Here is a 24742-nt window from a genome sequence, read left to right on the forward strand (position 1 = left end):
CCTCTCTCAGCCTATTGCGGACAGTCTGAGCACTGATGGAGGAATTGTGCGTTCCTGGTGTAACTCGGCAGTTGTTGTTGCCATCCTGTGCCTGTCCCGCAGGTGTGATGTTCGGATGTACCGATCCTGTGCAGGTGTTTTTACACGTGGCCTGGCACTGTGAGGACGATCAGCTGTCCGTCCTGTCTCACTGTAGCGCTGTCTTAGGTGTCTCACAGTATGGACATTGCAATATTTTGCCCTGGCCCCACCTGCAGTCCTCATGCCTCCTTGCAGCATACCTAAGGCACGTTCACACAAATGACCAGGGACCCTGGGCATCTTTCTTTTGGTGTTTTTCAGAGTCAGTAGAAAGGCCTCTTTAGTGTCCTAAGTTTTCATAACTGTGACCTTAATTGCCTACCGTCTGTAGGCTGTGAGTGTCTTAACGACCGTTCGACATGTGCACGTTCATTAATTGTTTATCGTTCATTGAACATGCATGGGAAGCAATCTTTGAAAAAGGGACATTAATTTTTTTGCTGAGTTTACAAACAACATGATCTTTGATCTCTATATAATTCCTACTCACATCTACGCTCTCCCCTCCTCTCACATTTTCCCTTTCCTTGTGGACATCAGTGCACAACATATCAGGTCTGTGACCAGGTGAAAAAAACGTTCCTAGCCAAACCTTCATATCATAACCGCGACACACAGCCTACATCATTATCATAGCTAATGTCATATTCAACATAGCTACTTGAACTAACTTGTTAGTAAACCCGCTACAATCATGCAGTACAGTATACAGTCAGCAAGCAGTTTAGCAGTTACACCGGTGGGCCCCGGTGGCAATAAATTAATCAAACCAAAAGCTTCCTTGACTTGGAAGTTCCAGTGTTGGATAGCCATAGCCAGCAAGCTAACATAGCATCCCTCTCTGTTTGAGCCGGGTGTTTGAGTAGGCTAAACTAGCTAGCTACATTCGCCAGCTAAGTAAGTGAAAGCAAAAAAAAAAAAACTAAATATAGCTCTCTCTCTCTCACTCACTCGCTTCTCCATTTTTGAGGAAATTAATTTGTACAAACAGTTAAACTATTGTATACACTGCAATTATAGCTAGCTGTAGCTTATGCTTTCAGTAATATATTCATTCTCTGATCCTTTGATTGGGTGGATCACATGTCAGTTCATGCTGCAGGAGCTCTGATAGGTTGGAAGACATCCTGCAGCAGTTGTCATGATTACTGTGTAAGTCTATGGAAGGGGGTGAGCTCCACGAGCCTCCTAGGTTTTGTATTAAGGTCAATGTACCCAGAGGAGGACAGAAACTAGCTGTCCTGCGGCTACACCATGGCACTACCCTACGGTGATGTTGAAGCTACTGTAGACCTTCATTGTAAAACAGTGTGTTTCAATGAATTATTATTGACTATAGTTTTATCTAAAAAGGATAACTTTTGAAATGTTTTACTATTTTTATTTGAATGAAATTCACTGAGGAGGATGGTCCTCCACTTCCTCCTCTGAGGAGCCTCCACTGTTAGAGTGATGGCCATTTGTTCGTTTTGCTCCTACTTTTTACCGCCCACACACACACACACACACACACACACACACACACACACACAAAACCTGCCCATCTCAACCTATGTATGTAACCAAGGTTCCTCCTTCTGAAAATAATCTGTGGCACTACCTCTTCCTACTGTGCCTAATACTTAGAATAATTATTGGTTATTGTGTGCTAAAAAAGCACGGATTTCCTTGTTACTAAAGCCAATTCTAAAGTATAATTTCACCAGGTCATCTAACTCAGGTATTTCAACAGTGGCGGGCACAGAAACAGGGAGCTAGGGAGACATGCAATTAACCAAATCCCCTATGTTAATTTTGAAATATAACTGCGACTTCATTCTCGCAATATTACCACTTTATTCTTGAAAGATTGGCACTTTATTCACCAAATTTCATTTGGACTTTATAATCAGAATATTGCCCGTTTTTTACTAAGTACTATCGTGCATTAAAAAAATCTCCAAGTACCACCGCTCCTCGTGTTTTATTTTTCACTTCCGTACTTATTAACTTGCCACAACTTCTCTTCCTGTTCTTTACAACTTGGAGTAGCCTATGTACTGCATTCAGTCAAGCCCTGTTGATGTGAATGTACATTACATTAAAGGTGACTACGCTGTTTCAAAGGTTTTCATTGACATTTTATTAACACTTCATTATGCACTGGAATGTCAATTACATTATTGATCTTGTTTATTTGACATGTTTCATCTCCTTGTTCTTTGGAGTACAAACATACGTATTCTCTGCATTCAAACAAACCCTCATTGAATGTACATGATCCAAAAGTTTGACATGACACAATTTCTCTCCTCCTTCTTCAGAGTACAACTTGGAGCCGTGTGAGGACCCGGGGATGCCACAGTTCGGCCAGAGGAACGGCTACGGCTTTGGCATCGGGGACACCCTGACGTTTTCTTGCAACATGGGCTACCGGCTAGAGGGGGTGCCAGAGGTCATCTGCCTGGGAGGGGGGAGGCGCATGTGGAGCGCACCTCTGCCAAGGTGTGTGGGTACGTGGTCACCTGTTTTCATTCCCTTACAACTATTGTTACAATGCTTGTGGTTGATAAGATTTTATTTTATATCTAATTACAGTGATTCTCAGTGATGGGCTTTCTGAAAACCTTACTGTCAAATACTTAATTCCTCCAATCTATTTCCTCAATTCCTCTCAAATTGCATTGGAGGAATGGATCCAAGATCCTTTTGAGATGAGGTAGCAAGGATTTGACATGATAGTAAGGTACCCAGACAAAGCCTTGCGCCTGCATGTTTAGTCTTAGCTAAGCGGCATCACACCTGATTCAGCTAATTGATTGATCTTCAAACAACAGCTTGATTAGCTGAATCAGATGCTTCACTGCTGAGCTGGGACATAACCTGCAGTACTCTGGCTCTCCAGGAGCATGGTTGAGGATCACTGATCTATATTGTTCACCATGGATGTTTCCTTGCTTGTTGAGCTCTGAGCACTGAGAATGAGTAGGGAGGGCCTACACTCTTAAAAAAATACAGGTTCCAGTTGAAACCAAATAAGTTTAAGAACCTTTGGTGTTGGGTACTCTGTTTAAGATATGCCACAGTAAACCTGAAGAAACACGCGGAGACAGACAGTCAGACGGACAAACAGGCAGGCACACAGATAGATACATAGAGCCCTGTGTCTGTGTCTGGCTTTCTTGATCCGTCTACATCAAACCCAATCTGCCCCTTGTCCTCTGTCCCTGTAGGGGAGTGTCTCTGTGTATCACTAACAAGCTGGGAGAGGTCAGATGGGTTGTCAACAAGGCTAATGCAAAGAGACTAGCATGACTGCATGCTGTTTAATAGAGATACTGTGGAGTGAGCTATGAATCTCACTGTCACAATGTACCAAGCAAACCCCAGTCTGCTACACCACCTATGCAGCGGGGTACCCAGACCTTGGTTCGTTGGTATTTTTCTCTAAAGAAGTTTAGCTCCACTTAATTGAGCCATGGAATCATCCCAGAAGTGCACATTCCACCCATCTGGCACTCCAAGCAGGCTCAATCAATCATTCAAAAGTATTTGATTTAAAAAATATATATATATTTGAACCCAGGTATTTCCCCAGTCTCCTCCTCCTCAGACGAGGTTACTAGCGCTCTTGTTCCCCCACCAAACCTGCCTCTTCCTGTTTCTACAGTACTTACCGCGGCGTCCTCCCTGGTATGACACCAGCTGCTTCAGGAGAATAGTGATTTACAATTCAGGCTGTCATGTGGAGATGTTCCTGGATTGTATCTCTCCGTGCATTCTGCCACACGGAGCCAAGTTAAAGGAATCCAGCAACCACTAAACATCCATCAAATCCCAGACTTGTCTGAATAAAACACTATCCCCTGGAATTTATCCCACACATGTATAATGTCCGGGCCCTAACTGCCGGGCATAAACAGATTCATAATTATAATAATGGAGAACTTTTCTGTTTTTTCCAACGGAGCCCAAAAATAAAATAATTCAGGGCTGGTAAGGTCACCAGTAATTTTTCATATTAATTGAAAAAATAATGATACGCATTTGTCAACGCTGTGTGTGCGTGTCGTTTGTTTACTTGCCTGGTTTCTGTCGTTTCATTTTTCATGGTGTTCATTGGTGCCAGATCTGTAATCTTGAGAGTGACTAGAAAAACAAGGCCGCTAATTTGTGTTTTGTGCATGATTTTTCAAAATGCCATCAGGTATACTATACGCTTCAAGGGTAGAGTACACAGTGGGCAGTGACAAAAACGAGAATCTATGCACAGAATACTTTTTGGGATGGTCTATATCCTGGAAGTTTAGCCTTTTATCATCAATACAGTGGGCAATGTAAGCTTTTTGGAAGGCTAAAGGAGTGTGGGATGTGGATTAAAAACCTACAGTGTATGAATCATGTGGCAGTCTAGCAGTAACACAAGCATCAAGTTTCCCAGCCATCCATCACAAACACCAATTTCTGTATCCACCCCAAAACAAAATGACTAAATTGTAAAGAGAAATATGTACACCATGCTCTATGCATTCATAAACGTCCAATTCCTCTTGGCAGCACCGTATATACTGTACCTTACAATCCATACTGTGTGTAAAAAAGAATAATCAAAAACCACCTTTCTAAGACATGTACATATGTAGGATCTTAATTTGATTCCTCTTTTCCGGCACATAATCCACATAATCATTTACATTTCCTGTTGCTGCAGGATTATTTTCCTGCTGTAGCAAACTGACTCAGATTAAGACCCCATATCTGTATCCAACTGGGATGCTTTTACAGAATCGACAGACATCTGTACTTTCCTTCTCTCTTCAGTTTTTAATGATATTCTTTGAGATGAATCTCTCCTGACTGTAAAAATGTGTTTCCGCTTCCAATCTGTCTATTATAGGCACATTCATCACAGCAGGTGGCATTTATGAGGGATGCCATGCCCCTTCCACAGGGTGCCATAACTGTCACGTGATCGCACATTACACACCCTTTTCGTATAAGGCGAGAGCGTAATATGTGGCTCCATTTGTTCATTGTTGTCACTAACATCTGACACCTGTTCGAATGGGTGGCAACAAAAATCGGTGCATCACTGTTATAGGCTAGGTTGGTGGATGAGTAATATGTTTACAGTTGAAGTCGGAAGTTTACATACAGTTAGATTGGGGTCATAAAAATTTGATTTTCAACCACTACACACATTTCTTGTTAGCAAACTATAGTTTTGGCAAGTCGGTTAGGACATCTACTTTGTGCATGACACAAGTAATCTTTCCAACAATTGTTTACAGACAGATTATTTCACTTATAATTCACTGTATCACAATTCCAGTGGGTCATAAGTTTACATACACTAAGTTGACTGCCTTTAAACAGCTTGGACAATTCCAGAAAATTATGTAATGGCTTTAGAAGCTTCTGATAGGCTAATTGACATAATTTTGTCAATTGAAGGTGCACTTGTGAATGTATTTCAAGGCCTACCTTCAAACTCAGTGCCTCTTTGCTTGACATCATGGGAAAATCAAAAGAAATCAGCCAAGACCTCAGAAAAAAATTTAAGACCTCCACAAGTCTGGTTCATACTTGGGAGCAATTTCCGAATGCCTGAAGGTACCACGTTCATCTGTACAAGCAATAGTACACAAGTATAAACACCATGGGACGACGCAGCCGTCATACCGCTCAGGAAGGAGATGCGTTCTGTCTCCTATGGATGAACGTACTTCGGTACGAAAAGTGCAAATCAATCCCAGAACAACAGCAAAGGACCTTGTGAAGATGCTGGAGGAAACAGGTACAAAAGTATTTATATCCACAGTAAAACAAGTCCTATTTTGACATAACCTGAAAGGCCGCTCAGACAACTTCCGGTGAAATTGGAGGACGCACAATTCCAAGAAATAATCATAAAAATGATGGATATTGTAACGGCGTTCTTCGTTCGTTGAAAGAGAGTCGGACCGAAATGCAGCGTGGTGGTTACTCATGTTTTTAATGAAAAAAGTGACGGTACATGAAATAACGAATAAATACAAAAACAACAAACGGAACGTGAAACTTATTACAGCCTATCTGGTGAACACTACACAGAGACAGGAACAATCACCCACCAACCTAATACAGCCTATCTGGTGAACACTACACAGAGACAGGAACAATCACCCACCAAAGACAAAGCGAAACTCAGGCTACCTAAATACGGTTCCCAATCAGAGGCGATGAGAATCACCTGACTGATGATTGAGAACCGCCTCAGGCAGCCAAGCCTATACAACACCCCTAATCAGCCGCGATCCCAAATACACCAAACCCCAATACGAAATACAATAACATAAACCCCTGTCACACCCTGGCCTGACCAAATATATAACGAAAACACAAAACACTAAGACCAAGGCGTGACAGAACCCCCCCCCCCCCAAGGTGCGGACTCCCGGACGCACCTCAAAACCAAAGGGAGGGTCCGGGTGGGCGTCTGTCATTGGTGGGGGCTCCGGCTCGGGACGTGGACCCCACTTCATTAATGTCCTCGTTCCTCCCCTTCGCGTCCTGGGATAATCCACCCTCGCCGCCGACCATGGCCTAATAGTCCTCACCCAGAACCCCACAGAACTGTGGAGCAACTCGTGACTGAGGGGCATCTCGGGACTGAGGGACAGCTCGGGACTGAGGGGCAGCTCGGGACTGAGGGGCAGCTCGGGACTGAGGGGCAGCTCGGGACTGAGGGGCAGCTCGGGACTGAGGGGCAGCTCGGGACTGAGGCAGCTCGGGACTGAGGGGCAGCTCGGGACTGAGGGGCAGCCCGGAACTGAGGGGCAGCCCGGAACAGAGGGGAAGCCCAGTACTGAGAGGAAGCCCAGTACTGAGAGGAAGCCTAGTACTGAGATGAAGCTCAGGTAGGTAGTAGGCTCCGGTAGATCCTGGCTGGCTGGCGGATCTGGAAGATTCAAGTTGACTAGCAGATCTGGAAGATTCTGGTTGACTGGCGGATCTAGCTGCTCTATGCAGACTGACAGCTCTGACTGCTCCATGCAGGCTGACAGCTCCTTGCAGACTGGCAGCTCTTTGCAGACTGACAGCTCTGACTGCTCCATGCAGGCTGACAGCTCCTTGCAGACTGGCAGCTCCTTGCAGACTGACAGCTCCTTGCAGACTGGCAGCTCCTTGCAGACTGGCAGCTCCTTGCAGACTGACAGCTCCTTGCAGACTGACAGCTCCCTGCAGACTGACAGTTCCCTGCAGACTGGCAGCTCCTTGCAGGCTGACAGCTCATTGCAGACTGGCAGCTCCTTGCAGACTGGCAGCTCCTTGCAGACTGGCAGCTCCTTGCAGACTGACAGCTCCTTACAGACTGACAGCTCTTTGCAGACTGACAGCTCCTTGCAGACTGACAGCTCCTTGCAGACTGACAGTTCCCTGCAGACTGGCTGCTCCTTGCAGGCTGACAGCTCCTTGCAGACTGGTAGCTCCTTGCAGACTGGCAGCTCCTTGCAGACTGGCAGCTCTGACTGCTCCATGCAGGCTGACAGCTCCTTGCAGACTGGCAGCTCCCTGCAGACTGGCAGCTCCCTGCAGACTGACAGCTCCTTGCCGACTGGCAGCTCCTTGCAGACTGACAGCTCTGGCTGCTTCATGCAGACTGACAGCTCTAACTGCTCCATGCAGGCTGACAGCACCCTGCAGACTGGCAGCTCAGGCTGCTTCAAACAGGCAGGAGGCTCCGGCAGCGCTGTAGAGAAGGAAGGCTCGGATAGCGCTGAACAGGCGGGAGACTCCGACAACGCAGGAGAGGAGGAAAATGCTGGCTGCGCTGAACAGGCGGGAGACTCCGACAGCGCAGGAGGGAAGGAAGGCTCAGGCTGTGCTGAACAGACGGGAGACTCCGACAGAGCAGGAGAGGCGAGGCGCACTGTAGGCCTGATGCGTGGTGCGGGCACTGGTGATACTGGAGCGAGGACACGCACAGGAAGCCTGGTGCGGGGAGCTGCTACCGGAGGACTGGTGTGTGGAGGTGGCACAGGATGTGCAAGGCTAGGGATGTGCACAGGAGGCCTGGTGCGTGAGGCTGGCACCAACTTCACCAGCCGACTAACACGCACCTCAGGACGAGTATGGAGCGCTAACTCAGGTGCCATCAAATCCCCGACACGATCCGTCGGACGAATATCATATCTATAGCACCAAGCTAGCAACTCCCTCATTACTCTCCACTCCACTTTCCCAATTAACTCCTTCACAGTCTCTGCTTCGCTCACCTCTAACACCGGCTCTGGTTCTGGTCTCCTCCTTGGCTCCTCACGATACACAAGGAGAGTTGGCTCAGGTTCATCTCCTGACTCAGCCACTCTCCCTCTGAGCCCCCCCCCAATACATTTTTGGGGCTGCTTTTCGGGCTTCGCTCTGCGCCGCCGTGTCTTTCTTTTCTCCAACTCCATTCGCCTATAGCCCTCTTCGCACTGCTCCAGCGAATCCCATGCGGGCTCAGGCATTCTCTCTGGGTCGGCCGCCCACCTGTCGATTTCTTCCCACGTCGTATACTCCATTCGCTTTTCCTGCGGTCGCTGCCTGTTTCCACGCTGCTCGGTCCGTATGTGGTGGGTGATTCTGTAACGGCGTTCTTCGTTCGTTGAAAGAGAGTCGGACCGAAATGCAGCGTGGTGGTTACTCATGTTTTTAATGAAAAAAGTGACGGTACATGAAATAACGAATAAATACAAAAACAACAAACGGAACGTGAAACTTATTACAGCCTATCTGGTGAACACTACACAGAGACAGGAACAATCACCCACCAAAGACAAAGCGAAACTCAGGCTACCTAAATACGGTTCCCAATCAGAGGCAATGAGAATCACCTGACTGATGATTGAGAACCGCCTCAGGCAGCCAAGCCTATACAACACCCCTAATCAGCCGTGATCCCAAATACACCAAACCCCAATACGAAATACAATAACATAAACCCCTGTCACACCCTGGCCTGACCAAATATATAACGAAAACACAAAACACTAAGACCAAGGCGTGACAGATATTAATAATTTATGTACATACAAGTGTCTTATATTGGTTAAAAGCTTAAAGTCTTGTTCATCTAACTGCATTGTCTGATTTACAATAGGCTTTACAGCGAAAGCATTCCATGCAATGTTTGAGCGTGCCATGTTTGAGGACGGCGCCCCACATCAAAATATTTTTCAACCAGCACAGGCTTCATAAAATCACACATAGAGATTAAATATTCACTTACTTTTTGAAAATTGTCGTCTGATATTACAATCCAAAGGGTCCCAGCTACACCATGCATGATCGTTTTGTTAGATAAAATCTTTCTTTATATCCCAAAAAGTCTGTTTAGTTGGCACCATCGATTTGAGTAATCCACACGTTCAACATGCAGAGAAAGGAATCCAAAAAGCTAACGCTAAACTTTGATAAAACAAGTCAAAATACATTTCTATTCAAACCTCAGGTACCCTAAAATGTAATTAAACTATAATATTTCATATGGAAAGAAGTATGTTGAATAGAAAAGCAAAATAAGCAGGTGCGTGTCCTCTTCGTCGAGCGCACAAACTGATTTCCAACTGATTCCCAGTACTAAAACTCAAAATTCTTCCTCTTTTGAGAAGAAACAAGCCTGAAACCTTTGAACAAAGACTGTTGACATCTAGTGGAAGCCATAGGAATTTCTATCTGTGAGCTGGATTTGGATATGACCCTATTGGAAGAGCATGGGTGATCAAATATTTTTTTTCCGGTTGGTTTTTCTTTGGATTTTCTCCTACCATATCAATTGTGTTTTACTCTCATACATTATTTTAACATTTCCACAAACTTCAAAGTGTTTCCTATCCAATGGTACCAAGTATATGCATATCCTGTCTTCTGGGCCTGAGTAACAGGCAGTTTAACAGGCAGTTTACTTAGGGCACACCAGTCAGACAGGAAGTGGAGAAAAATAGGCCCTAGCCTGAAGAAGATTTATTAATGTGATCATATTTCCAGGAATTTATTTTTAGAGGAATTGATGAGCCCTCTGACAGACATGAAATAAACATTTAAGAAATGGACTGCGTCCCAAATGGTTGGTTTGACGCACCCATCGGTTCCGATAATGGCATTGAGTATAAGTCTTAGAACACAGACAACAACAATAGACTACTGGTGAATGGAAGGATGCAGGTCCTCTGGAATAAAGCAATAGAGCCCTAAAGCCTGAGTCCCAAATGCACCCTATTCCCTTTATAGTGCTCTACTTTTGACCAGAGCCCTATGGGGCTCTATATAGGGAATAGGAAGCCACTTTGGTGGCATTCTCTGTGTTTATAATGAGGATATCATTTTTTTTTACTGCTAGCGTACGGCTCCAAAACAAACAAACTAGCGATAGAGCCATTTTGGGACTCATTAGAGAAACCTTTGTCTTGACAACACCACAGATAAGAGAAAGAAGGGACTTTTGTGGATAGAGAGGAAAGAATAATGCTGTTTTATTAGATTGAGATAATTTTGCATTCGCCCTAAGGGTGTTATGTACAGGTAACTTCCAAAATAAAGGAGACTACAATATAAAGTAGGGCGATGGGCCATCACAATCCGCCAGAACAGCTTCAATGCGCCTTGGCATAGATTCTACAACTGTCTGGAACTCTATTGGAGGGATGTGACACCATTATTTTTGCAGTTACCTGTACGTGATAAGCAAAGAGAGAAAGGCCTGAGGAGATATAGATTTTAATAATAGATCTACACATTTTGACAAACTGTGCCAGTTTGTCCCATCAGCATTCCACATGGGGTATAGTGTAGACACCAATATTCTCAAATCAAAATGGCCGCCGCATATTTGTCACAAACCAGATATTTCAACTGGTTATATTTGTAGTTTCTCTTTATCCTCGGTGTGCTTTGAAATCTCAGTGCTGTGACAGCATGGGTGCTATTGATTCCTACTGTGAAGCCTCTCCTATTGAAATGCAATATGAAACATTTCATCTTTACTAGCTATTGGATATTCACATTTTCGTCGTGGGTGAAGAGACACAATTTTGATAAACATTGCTCTGAGGCAGATTGGTATCTCATTATCTTAGTTCTGACTCAATAAACACAGTTTATTATGACACACACACACACACACACACACACACACACACACACACACACACACACACACACACACACACACACACACACACACACACACACACACACACATACATCTCATGATCCAATGATTGTACAGTGAGTATTATCAATTATTAATATAAAGGCATCCATCTCACACTCCTTTTCTCTTCCTAAAGAAGTCAAAGGATTGATTGCTTACTATAAAAACAGGAGGAATATATTGGAGAGAACAGCAGCAGCCTCAAATGGCCAACGGTTGGTTTCAGAATGCTCAGCTCATTGTTCTGTTGTTGTACCAAATGCCCCATATAATAACCCACACAGAGATGAACATAATCATTAGCATAGATATTAAAACAATATTTTGACTGTGAATTGGGTCTGAATTGGGTCTGAATTTGGATACATTTGCTGGGGTTCTTTTTCACCGGCAGGGGACATCCCTCCCTGCAGTTTATTTTATGACTGTGGCTCTGTTCCAAAAGCCACCATATTCCCTACATAGTTGCACTACTTTTGACCAGAGCCCTATGAGCCGTGGTGAAAAGTATTTCACTGCATAGGGAAAAGGGTGGCTTTTGAGACGCAGCCAATGATTCACTGTGCTATGGATCGTGTCTGTTCCATCAACTGGTTAATATGCGTTAGCACATCTCTGAGGGTGCTGAATACATTTCCCCTTCCATTAGATTAAGTCTAGAGGTGTTCCCTCTTTCTGTTCCTGGAATACAGAGACACCAGTAGTCACAATACTATGTTTCCTACCATGTTAAGTACAGGGCCTCCCGGGTGGCACAGTGGTCTAGTGCCAGAGACCCTGGGTTCGAGCCCAGGCTCTGGCGCAGCCGGCAGCGACCGGGAGGTCTGTGGGGCAACACACAATTGGCCTAGCGTCATCTGTGTTAGGGAGGGCTTGGCCAGTAGGGATATCCTTGTCTCATCACACAATAGCGACTCCTGTGGTAGGCTGTGTACAGTGCACGCTAACCAGGTTGCCAGGTGCACGGTGGTGTGGCTATAAAATATCATTTTATTTATTGCATTTATTTGTTAGGGACAATGTATATCAATCAACAGACCCAATTAAATTTTTGGGATCAGTGCAGCGACAGGTGCATGGTATCCAGCTGCTGGGATGAAGAGCCTGAACCGACCTAGTGGTTTGTTTCCCTGTCTAAAGCCAAAGAGCAGAGAGAGAGACAGTACCTATAATTTCATTTATTGCATTTATTTGTTAGGGACAATATATATCAATCAACATTTTTGGTAATGTGCCAGCTGGCTAGTTTTCAACTGTAGTCCCTGGGAAGGTAAATAAAAGCATTTATACTTAGAACACAATGTTTGTTGAAATCCACTAATGAAATCTGATAGTTTTGGACACTTCTGTCTCAGGGATCAGTGCAGCGACAGGTGCATGGTATCCAGCTGCTGGGATGAAGAGCCAGAACAGACCTAGTAGTTTGTTTCCCTGTCTAAAGCCAAAGAGCAGAGAGAGAGACAGTACCTTAACTGCTGAGTTGCCTGCAGTGTGGTGATGGCTTAAAGAGGATCCTCCACACTCCATCTCTTAATGGCATCGCTTTATCATCGTCTGTAGGCTCCAACAGAGCATATCCCTCCCTTCTTCCATCTTTCATTCCCTGTCTCTCTCTCTCTCTCTCTCTCTGTGTCTCTCTCTCTCTCTCTCTCTCTGTCTCTCTGTCTCTCTGTCTCTCTCTCTCTCTGTCTCTCTGTCTCTCTGTCTCTCTCTCTCTCTCTCTCTGTCTCTCTCTCTCTCTCTCATGCATCCCAGTGCCCAATTAATTTCACTTCCACCAAATGGCAAAAGATGACATAGGTACATGCACTACACTGTACATGTGTGTGCATGCGTGCGTGTGTGTGTGTGTGTGTGTGTGTGTGTGTGCGAGTGAACGGTGAAGAGCAAAAAATGAAAAATAACATGAACATGACGCACCTTATCTTTAGAGGCGATGGCGCCAGCAGTGACACTCTACTCATATCTCCCATGATCCTCCCCTTCAATTTGCTCCCTCCTGTTATTGTTTTGGACACATGGTGTGTTTGCCACAATGGGACTGTCCCCTTATCTTCTCTTGACACTCCCAGATGATAAAAGAGGAAGGGGAAGTTAATACACAGACGGTGTCCCAAATCACACCGTATTATCCCTATAGTGCACTACTTATGGGCCCTGGTGCACTAAAGAAAGAATAGGGTGGTATTTGGGAAGCAAGATGTGTGGAGTAGAGTAGAGAGTCTTCCAGGGTGGTCGCTGTGGAGAGACTCCAGGGGGTTGGTGATGTACAGGGAGATACAGGATATGACTGATAGGGTTGAGTGAACTGAATGGGCATAGAGACCCAGGGGCAGATCTATAGATGAGGCCATGAATGGTGAGGTTCAAGTTCAGCGACACATAGCCTTTTTAATTAGAACACACACATACACACATGCAGCTTTGCTGGCTTGGCCCACCATATATGAGCCTAGCCGAGCACGTAAGCGGGACATTTTTACAGGATGTTTTTAGGGGGCAGAGCATTTTAACTCAGTCCACCAACATGCTCTGGGTTTGCAGTATGCACATGCTCCTTCCAGTCCATGCTCCTCCCTCCTCCCAGTCCATGCTCCTCCCAGTCCATGCTCCTCCCTTCTCCCAGTCCATGCTCCTCCCTCCTCCCAGTCCATGCTCCTCCCTCCTCCCAGTCCATGCTCCTGCTTCCTCCCAGTCCATGCTCCTCCCTCCTTCCCAGTCCATGCTCCTCCCTCCTTCCCAGTCCATGCTCCTCACTCCTTCCCAGTCCATGCTCCTCCCTCCTTCCCAGTCCATGCTCCTCACTCCTTCCCAGTCCATGCTCCTCCCTCCTTCCCAGTCCATGCTCCTCACTCCTTCCCAGTCCATGCTCCTGCTTCCTCCCAGTCCATGCTCCTCCCTCCTTCCCAGTCCATGCTCCTCCCTCCTTCCCAGTCCATGCTCCTCCCTCCTTCCCAGTCCATGCTCCTCCCTCCTTCCCAGTCCATGCTCCTGCTTCCTCCCAGTCCATGCTCCTCCCTCCTTCCCAGTCCATGCTCCTGCTTCCTCCCAGTCCATGCTCCTCCCTTCTCCCAGTCCATGCTCCTCCCTCCTCCCAGTCCATGCTCCTCCCTCCTCCCAGTCCATGCTCCTGCTTCCTCCCAGTCCATGCTCCTCCCTCCTTCCCAGTCCATGCTCCTCCCTCCTTCCCAGTCCATGCTCCTCCCTCCTTCCCAGTCCATGCTCCTCACTCCTTCCCAGTCCATGCTCCTCCCTCCTTCCCAGTCCATGCTCCTCACTCCTTCCCAGTCCATGCTCCTGCTTCCTCCCAGTCCATGCTCCTGCTTCCTCCCAGTCCATGCTCCTCCCTCCTTCCCAGTCCATGCTCCTCCCTCCTTCCCAGTCCATGCTCCTCCCTCCTTCCCAGTCCATGCTCCTCCCTCCTTCCCAGTCCATGCTCCTGCTTCCTCCCAGTCCATGCTCCTCCCTCCTCCCAGTCCATGCCCCTCCCCTCCCAGTCTCTGCCCATTTTATCTTTGAACAATGATGCAGTAAAAGCATGGCACTCAACAGTGTAATCAGTGTAATCAGGTCAGATTGCATGAAGGCAAGGAGTTCCTTCCTTCGTTATTATTGTAAATGTCAATATGTTTTACTGTTTGATATTCCATCAAGCCCAGTCCGGGGGGAGATAGAGCTTAAGTATTTTGCTCTGATGACGTCAGCTAGGCTGTGCCTCTCTCTCTTTCTCTCTCTCACTCACTCTCTCTTAGTATTAAGCAGTTGGATTTTAATTTGGGAGTAAATGGATAACAGAGGATTTTCATTGATTAACATTAGGCAAAAAAAGTGTTGCTCCGGTTTAATGCAACATCAAGGAGTCAAACTGTGGGAATTTTGGAAAGGAGTATACCCAGTCAGATGTACAACTGCATTTATTTATTTTTCCTTTATAGAACTATGCAAGTCAGTTAAGAACATATTTTTATTTTCAATAATGGCCTCAGAACAGTGGGTTACCTGCCTTATTAAGGAGCAGAACAACAGATTTTTACCTTGTCAGCTCAGGGATTTGATCTTGCAACCTTTCAGTTATTAGTCCAACGCTCTAACCACTAGGCTACTTGCCACCCCAGTTGAATGCCTTCAACTGAAATGTGTCTTCCGCATTTTACTCAACCCCTGAATCAGAGAGGTGCGGGGGGCTGCCTTTAGGAGAGGCGAGGAAGAGTGATATATGTACTGTGTAGATCTCCGATTGTGATTTCTGTACACAGGAGTGTCGGTAAAGTAGCCTAAAGCTTTGTTGGTGTTGTCTATCCATTTACAGTGTCAAGCCAAAGTAGAAAAAGTCAAAAACAACTTGAATCCATTTTGTTCTTTTGGGATCCTCTAAAGCTATTTCTAGTCTTTGAACAAACATACTGTATCAGGTGGGAGGATTTGTGAGCAGGTTGGGGTTTTGTTTCCTGTGTGTTTGTGATAATATAAAGCCTATTCACACCAACCGACAGACACGTAGGCAAACACTCATGCATGCATACACACACAAACACCCTCTCTCCCTCTCTGAAGTGAGAACAGGTGGCTGTATGTAAATAATTGGAATTGCACTTGAGAATTCCGTTTATCTGATTATCTGTCTGAGTAATTTTTGCTTTTGACCTAAACTGCACTGCATTGCAGATTCCTTTCCACCTCTCTTTTGTTTCCTCTCGGCTCACAAGTTCATATTCCATCATAAAGCAATTTCGGGAACGTTTCGCCTGTGTCACTCGCTGCTGCATTTACAATGGATTTGTTTCCCCACCTTACTCACATTTTCTAATGTGCTTGTTTCCTTGTTTACAGGAGCACTAGTTCCCTTCATTGTCAGGGCTGAAATCCATCATAACCCATGGTGTTGCCTCAGATTTGTATTACTAAGGGACCAGGCGCTCTGTGCAAGCTACAGGGGTTGGGTTTTACACACTAGGATGTAAGTAGTCTTGTCTAAGCCAAAACGGTCCGTAAGGCAGGAGCCTATGTCCTGTTTCTGTATTGCTAAGCAGCTTGATGTTCAAGTACACCACTGTCACTTGTGCTTCCTCTCCGGGCTCTAGGTCACCAGGCTGCTCATTATGGTGCGCACCTGTCATCATCGTTACACGCACCTGCGCGTCATCACTCACCTGGACACCATCACTTCCTTGATTTACCTGCCCTATATGTGTCACTCCCTTTGGGTCCTCATTGTTTCTGTTTCCTGTCTGTGCGTTGTTCATGTGTCTTGTATTATGTTTCATTTATTTATTAAAACACTCTCTCCCTGAACTTCCCGACTCTCAGCGCACATCGTTACAACCACCTGGACAGGAAGCTAGTCTATCGCAGGGCCTTACCCCCAATCCATCTCCTTAATGCTGAGAGCCAAGCAATTAGTTTAGTGTTAAACAATTAACAGGTTGTTTCCAGAATGAACGGTTTCCATTTTGGTAGACGTGGATGCAATTATTTTGTGTATGCCCATGGCTTGTAATGTCATCTGTGTAACGGTCTTCTTCTTCCTCTGACGAGGAGTAGTAGGAAGGATCGGAGGACCAATGCGCAGTGTGGTACATGTTCATGATTCTTTTAATAGAACGCTGAAAAATACAAAATAACGTGAAATAACAAAAACCGAAACAGTTCCATGTGGAACACACAGACACAGAAAATAACCACCCACAAAACACAATAGAAAACAGGCTACCTAAATATGGCTCCCAATCAGAGACAACGACAGACACCTGCCTCTGATTGAGAACCATACTAGGCCAAACACATAGAAATATAACAACAGAACAAAACATAGAAAAACAACATAGAATGCCCACCACAACTCACGCCCTGACCAACTAAAATAAAGACATAAAAAAGGAACTAAGGTCAGAACATGACAATCTGAAATTATAGGATTTCGATCAAAGGTCCCAAAAAACATTCTGGATGATTGATGTTGATTGTTTTGTTTTGGCCAAAATGTCCATTATACCTGTAAGTCCATAGGATATAGGAAGGATGTAACTGCAGTCACACCTGATGATGACTGACCTGTGTCTTTTTGTGTGTACTGTGGCTGGTTCCTTTCTCTCATAGCAACACACTAATGCTTGAAGGGACAAGAGAAATAGCTTCAGGACACATCTTTTGTATGTCAATAAATGACGTAAAGAAATAACTCCAGTCTTTATTCCAGACCAGCTGTACGGTTGGGTTCTATCTCATTGCCTTACAAGGCACAGAGTAGCTGGCCAAAGGAAACCACCTCCGCTCAGACAGGATCTATTATTAGCTACTTCCTTGGAACCATTTCAGGCAGGTTATCACCTGAAAATGAACAAGAAGGATCCCCCACACATACACACATACACAGGCCACACACACAAGCACAAACACACCCCACTAGCACAGTAACAATAGGACAAATATGAAATGATCTTGCCTGCTTGCACCAGATCATTGATCCACTCTAATAGAAAGCTGAACACGCAGGATTACCATTCTAACCGGTTATTGGTGGTTGTGCAGTAGGCACTCGTTTTAATGGAAGTGCTCTATTGTGTGTGTGTCTGTGTGTGTGCAATGTGCGCTCTGTCACAAACATGTTCCATATAGCTACCACACTACAGTGGTAGGCTTCATTACCAACAACGATGAGACTGCCTACAGGGAGGAAGTGAGGGCCCTCGGAGTGTGGTGTCAGGAAAATAACCTCTCACTCAACGTCAACAAAACAAAGGAGATGATCATGGACTTCAGGAAACAGCAGAGGGAGCACCTCCACATCGACAGGACAGTAGTGGGGAAGGTGGAAAGTTTTAAGTTCCTTGGCGTACACATCACAGACAAACTGAAATGGTCCTCCCACACAGACATCGTGGTGAAGAAGGCACAACAGCGCCTCTTCAACCTCAGGAGGCTGAAGGAATTTGGCTTGTCACCAAAAACACTCACAAACTTTAATAGATGCACAATCGAGATGCATCCTGTCAGGCTGTATCACCGCCTGGTACGGCAACTGCTCCGCCCACAACCGTAAGGCTCTCCAGAGGGTAGTGAGGTCTGCACAACGTATCACCGGGGGCAAACTACCTGCCCTCCAGGACACCTACAGCACCCAATGTCAAAAATATAATCAAGGACAACATCCACCCGAGCCACTGCCTGTTCACCCCGCTATCATCCAGAAGGTGAGGTCAGTACAGGTGCATCAAAACTGGGATCGAGAGACTGAAAAACAGCTTCCATCTCAAGGCCATCAGACTGTTAAACAGCCATCACTAACATTGAGTGGCTGCTGCCAACATACTGACTCAAATCTCTAGCCACTTTAATCATAAAAAATGTGATGTAATAAATGTCTCACTAGTCACTTTAAACTATACCACTTTAGATAATGTTTACATACCCTACACTACTCATCTCATATGTATATACTGTACTCTATACCATCTACTGCATCTTGCCTATGCCGTTCGACCCTCGCACATCCACAGCCGTACATACATATTCTTATTCATTCCTTTACACTTGTGTGTATAAGGTCGTTGTTGGGAAATTGTTAGATTACTTGTTAGATATTACTGCACAGTCGGAACTAGAAGGACAAGCATTCCGCTACATTTGTATTAACATCTGCTAACCATGTGTATGTGACAAATAACATTTGATTAGATTTGATTTATAGTAATGATGGCTGTTAATAAGTAAACACACCTCATTCCCACCTAGATCTTCGAGTTGTATTAGTCGTATGTACGGGAAACACATGGTATATACCGTCCAATGAAATGCTTACGTCTCGACAATGCAACAACAATAAGAAATTGATAAAAGCCTACAGTGTAATGTTACCTGGCTGGCTGTGGTGCCCTGATTAAAACCTACAGTATAATGTTACCTGGCTGGCTGTGGTGCCCTGATTAAAACCTACAGTATAATGTTACCTGGCTGGCTGTGGGGCCCTGATTAATACCTACAGTATAATGTTACCTGGCTGGCTGTGGGGGGCTGATTGACACCTACAGTATAATGTTACCTGGCTGGCTGTGGGGGGCTGATTGACACCTACAGTGTAATGTTACCTGGCTGGCTGTGGTGCCCTGATTAATACCTACAGTATAATGTTACCTGGCTGGCTGTGGGGGGCTGATTGACACCTACAGTATAATGTTACCTGGCTGGCTGTGGGGGGCTGATTGACACCTACAGTATAATGTTACCTGGCTGGCTGTGGGGGGCTGATTGACACCTACAGTATAATGTTACCTGGCTGGCTGTGGGAGGCTGATTGACACCTACAGTATAATGTTACCTGGCTGGCTGTGGTGCCCTGATTAAAACCTACAGTATAATGTTACCTGGCTGGCTGTGGGGGGCTGATTGACACCTACAGTATAATGTTACCTGGCTGGCTGTGGTGCCCTGATTAAAACCTACAGTATAATGTTACCTGGCTGGCTGTGGGGCCCTGATTAAAACCTACAGTATAATGTTACCTGGCTGGCTGTGGTGCCCTGATTAAAACCTACAGTATCATGTTACCTGGCTGGCTGTGGGGGGCTGATTGACACCTACAGTGTAATGTTACCTGGCTGGCTGTGGTGCCCTGATTAAAACCTACAGTATAATGTTACCTGGCTGGCTGTGGTGCCCTGATTAAAACCTACAGTATAATGTTACCTGGCTGGCTGTGGGGGGCTGATTGACACCTACAGTGTAATGTTACCTGGCTGGCTGTGGTGCCCTGATTAAAACCTACAGTATAATGTTACCTGGCTGGCTGTGGGGGGCTGATTGACACCTACAGTATAATGTTACCTGGCTGGCTGTGGGGGGCTGATTGACACCTACAGTGTAATGTTACCTGGCTGGCTGTGGTGCCCTGATTAAAACCTACAGTATAATGTTACCTGGCTGGCTGTGGGGGGCTGATTGACACCTACAGTGTAATGTTACCTGGCTGGCTGTGGGGGCTGATTGAAACCTACAGTATAATGTTACCTGGCTGGCTGTGGGGGCTGATTGAAACCTACAGTATAATGTTACCTGGCTGGCTGTGGTGCCCTGATTAAAACCTACAGTATAATGTTACCTGGCTGGCTGTGGGGCCCTGATTAAAACCTACAGTATAATGTTACCTGGCTGGCTGTGGTGCCCTGATTAAAACCTACAGTATCATGTTACCTGGCTGGCTGTGGGGGGCTGATTGACACCTACAGTGTAATGTTACCTGGCTGGCTGTGGTGCCCTGATTAAAACCTACAGTATAATGTTACCTGGCTGGCTGTGGTGCCCTGATTAAAACCTACAGTATAATGTTACCTGGCTGGCTGTGGGGGGCTGATTGACACCTACAGTGTAATGTTACCTGGCTGGCTGTGGTGCCCTGATTAAAACCTACAGTATAATGTTACCTGGCTGGCTGTGGGGGGCTGATTGACACCTACAGTATAATGTTACCTGGCTGGCTGTGGGGGGCTGATTGACACCTACAGTGTAATGTTACCTGGCTGGCTGTGGTGCCCTGATTAAAACCTACAGTATAATGTTACCTGGCTGGCTGTGGGGGGCTGATTGACACCTACAGTGTAATGTTACCTGGCTGGCTGTGGGGGCTGATTGAAACCTACAGTATAATGTTACCTGGCTGGCTGTGGGGGCTGATTGAAACCTACAGTATAATGTTACCTGGCTGGCTGTGGGGGGCTGATTGACACCTACAGTATAATGTTACCTGGCTGGCTGTGGTGCCCTGATTAAAACCTACAGTATAATGTTACCTGGCTGGCTGTGGGGGCTGATTGACACCTACAGTGTAATGTTACCTGGCTGGCTGTGGTGCCCTGATTAAAACCTACAGTATAATGTTACCTGGCTGGCTGTGGGGCCCTGATTAAAACCTACAGTATAATGTTACCTGGCTGGCTGTGGTGCCCTGATTAAAACCTACAGTATCATGTTACCTGGCTGGCTGTGGGGGGCTGATTGACACCTACAGTGTAATGTTACCTGGCTGGCTGTGGTGCCCTGATTAAAACCTACAGTATAATGTTACCTGGCTGGCTGTGGTGCCCTGATTAAAACCTACAGTATAATGTTACCTGGCTGGCTGTGGGGGGCTGATTGACACCTACAGTGTAATGTTACCTGGCTGGCTGTGGTGCCCTGATTAAAACCTACAGTATAATGTTACCTGGCTGGCTGTGGGGGGCTGATTGACACCTACAGTGTAATGTTACCTGGCTGGCTGTGGGGGGCTGATTGAAACCTACAGTGTAATGTTACCTGGCTGGCTGTGGTGCCCTGATTAAAACCTACAGTATAATGTTACCTGGCTGGCTGTGGGGGGCTGATTGACACCTACAGTGTAATGTTACCTGGCTGGCTGTGGGGGCTGATTGAAACCTACAGTATAATGTTACCTGGCTGGCTGTGGGGGCTGATTGAAACCTACAGTATAATGTTACCTGGCTGGCTGTGGGGGCTGATTTAAACCTACAGTATAATGTTACCTGGCTGGCTGTGGGGGCTGATTGAAACCTACAGTATAATGTTACCTGGCTGGCTGTGGGGGCTGATTGAAACCTACAGTATACTGTTACCTGGCTGGCTGTGGGGGCTGATTGAAACCTACAGTATAATGTTACCTGGTTGGCTGTATTTGTATTTATTGTCGATCCCCATTAGCCGCTGCCAAATATGCTGCTTCTCTTCCTGGGAGGCCCTGATAAAAGCTGCTCCTTCTTCTCTGATGCACTGATTTCTACCACCCTTCGCGACTCCTCAAATAGCAATGGGGCTTTGCAGCTATCGCATAACACTGCACACACAGATGCGCAGATGTGCACACTCACTCACTCACAAGCGAATGTCAACACACACATAAGCATGCTATAACCCTAATCCAGCACCCCTCCTACTCATGTACTGTCAGATCCCTGCTTCTTAAAGCCACCTCGTCCCTGACCCCTCTTTTGTCTGAGCAGTAATGCAAGGATGGGTTTTTAAGATAATCTAACCCCTGGCCCTCTTCCTCTTCTCGTCCTCTTCCCCCTGCCTCCCCTGTCTCTGAGTCCTCCGCCTCACGGCACAGGGCTGTTAAAAAAGAGGGCTGTCTTCAAGTTGCCTATCACACTGTATCACACCGCGTGGATCAGACCCGACCAGGGACCTGGCTCAGGGGAGAGGAGACTGTCGGCAGCAGACGGAAATGACTTCAGACACCAAGTGCAGGGAGAGTCAGAGTCACATCCAAGATGCTGCTCCCTCCTCAGTGCCGTCTGAGCAGCATCCTTCCCCTGGCTGAGACTGTAGATGTGCAGCTCTGACAATATCACAAGGCACTTCCTGAGTCCTGAGTGTCTGGGGTTCACTGCCAACAATGTGTGTGACTAGTACTTTTAGGACACACTCAAAGTCATGCCATGGTCCTGCTCTTAAGAGCAGTCAGTCAGTTTTAATGTGATGTATTTAATTTACACTGAGAGATTTGGACTGAAGTTGAACCTCGGGGGGTCAAAAGCTCCTTACTCAAAAAAGTTTTTTTCTCTCCCCTGATGTGCCCCCCACCACCCTGACACACACACACACACACACACACACACACACACACACACACACACACACACACACACACACACACACACACACACACACACACACACACACACACACACACAGTGGGGTAAGAGTGATGAAGAAGGGTAATTTAAGGGGAGGGAGTTCTTGTCTCGAACACAAAAATTCACATGGTTCCTGACACGGGTTTCTTGGAGATATGGCGAGAGAGATAGAGTGTAAAGGTAATTGTTTTAATGGATGCGATAACTGTTGTGATTTATTCAAAATATGATACTAGTAATATCGTCATAACATCTATGGGCTGTGAGTGAAACGGCGCATGAGGCATTAAATAAATCACCCTGGCTGCTGCTTTATGCACCACCCGACAAAGCTCCCCTCTGCAAAATGCATGATGGGTAGCAATACATCTGCTTTTACGGGGTTTTGTTCCATTAACTCTGAATTTGATGGTTATTGTTCAGTGTCAGGGTCCAGGGCCCCGATCCCAGGCCTTGTAGTTGAGCTCTGAGCAGCGACATGAATAATAATAATAACCCAGGAAGTCTATTCTGTCAGTTCCAATCCCAGATTTGCTTCTGAGCCCTCTAGATAGTTTACATCCTTGGTATCCAGGCACAAAATGCGAGGCAGGAATCAGAACAAGAAAGCGACGATTCATGTTTTATGTGATTTACATCCAGGATATGTCCATAGTGGTGAACTAGTACTGTATGTAAATACATGTGATCAAACGTGCTGTTATATATGAACTGAACATTATGTGTGTGTAAAATGTCATGTAAAATGAAAAAGTTTGACATTTATATTCCCCTGACGATAGACCGTCGTTGTCACATGCACTTTCCAATGGTGTTGTTTTGTTCTCTCTACTTCTGTCCTCCATCCTGTAGCCGAGTGCGGCTCATCTGTCATAAACAATGAGGGGATTATGTTGTCGCCGAACTACCCAATGAACTACGAGAACAACCATGAGTGCATCTACAGCATCCAGGTGCAGGCTGGGAAGGGAATCAACATCTCTGCCAGGACCTTCCATCTGGCACAGGGGGACATTCTCAAGGTACTGACTGGTCTCTCTTTCTCTCTCTCTCTCTGTCTCTGTCTCTCTGTGTGTGTGTGTGTGTGTGTGTGTGTGTGTGTGTGTGTGTGTGTGTGTGTGTGTGTGTGTGTGTGTGTGTGTGTGTATAGTACTCCTGTGATGGTCAATGACACTTAAGCATGTGGATTCTGTCCATGGTAATAAGCCTTGTCTGCACCAACCTAATCTCAGGAGTTGTGCTGGTATGGATTCTTAATCTCACCAATGGCATTATGCTGGATACAGTAGCCTGGAATCCAACTGAATTTTAACAACATGTTGCCTCAAGAGCAGCTCTCATTGAGTTCAGAATGGTCATCTTTAACAAGGATCTACCCTCTCCTGTCATAAACCATTAGCACCTGTAATCAGGTACATTCTCTATTAGACAGTGATAATAATCAGACTGAAAAGGCAATACACACTTGAGATTACAATGACATATACACGTTCATGAAAACAAAGTCATACTTTGCAATGAACAGAACTGAACTAAAGGGTACTCTTCTCTCTGCAGATCTATGATGGTAAAGACAGCATGGCCCATGTCCTAGGGGCATTCACAGGCTCATCCATGCTGGGTCTAACCCTCATTAGTACCTCAAACCAGCTGTGGCTGGAGTTCTACTCTGACCCGGAGTCCACCGGAGAGGGCTTCAAGCTGGTTTACTCTAGTAAGTTACCAACCAGTCAGTGTGCAGTGGTTCTGATAACATGTGTTATAATGTATAAAAATAAGGAAAGAAAGTTGCACACTTTAATGGGTAAACCTAACCAACGTTTATACCCTGAAGAAGGCACTGCGTTGCCTAAACATTGGTTAGTTTTACCCATTCAATTAT

General features: G+C 45.8%; 1 protein-coding gene across 3 annotated transcripts in view; it reads left to right on the forward strand.

Annotated features, from left to right (window-relative positions):
* The window catches only part of LOC109904406 (CUB and sushi domain-containing protein 3), a 657725-nt gene that overhangs the window by 418729 nt on the left and 214254 nt on the right, over positions 1-24742 (forward strand). For all 3 annotated transcript variants that reach the window (XR_004202892.1, XM_031788837.1, XM_031788836.1), the window contains 3 exons: positions 2385-2573; positions 23713-23882; positions 24418-24574. Coding sequence is in view for 2 of the 3 variants with exons in the window: in XM_031788837.1 (XP_031644697.1) it covers positions 2385-2573; positions 23713-23882; positions 24418-24574 (516 nt within the window). In the remaining variant the exon portion in view is untranslated. The remainder of the gene's footprint in view (positions 1-2384; positions 2574-23712; positions 23883-24417; positions 24575-24742) is intronic.

The sequence above is a fragment of the Oncorhynchus kisutch genome, linkage group LG14, assembly GCF_002021735.2.
Source record: "Oncorhynchus kisutch isolate 150728-3 linkage group LG14, Okis_V2, whole genome shotgun sequence".
NCBI classification, from domain to species: Eukaryota; Metazoa; Chordata; class Actinopteri; order Salmoniformes; family Salmonidae; genus Oncorhynchus; species Oncorhynchus kisutch.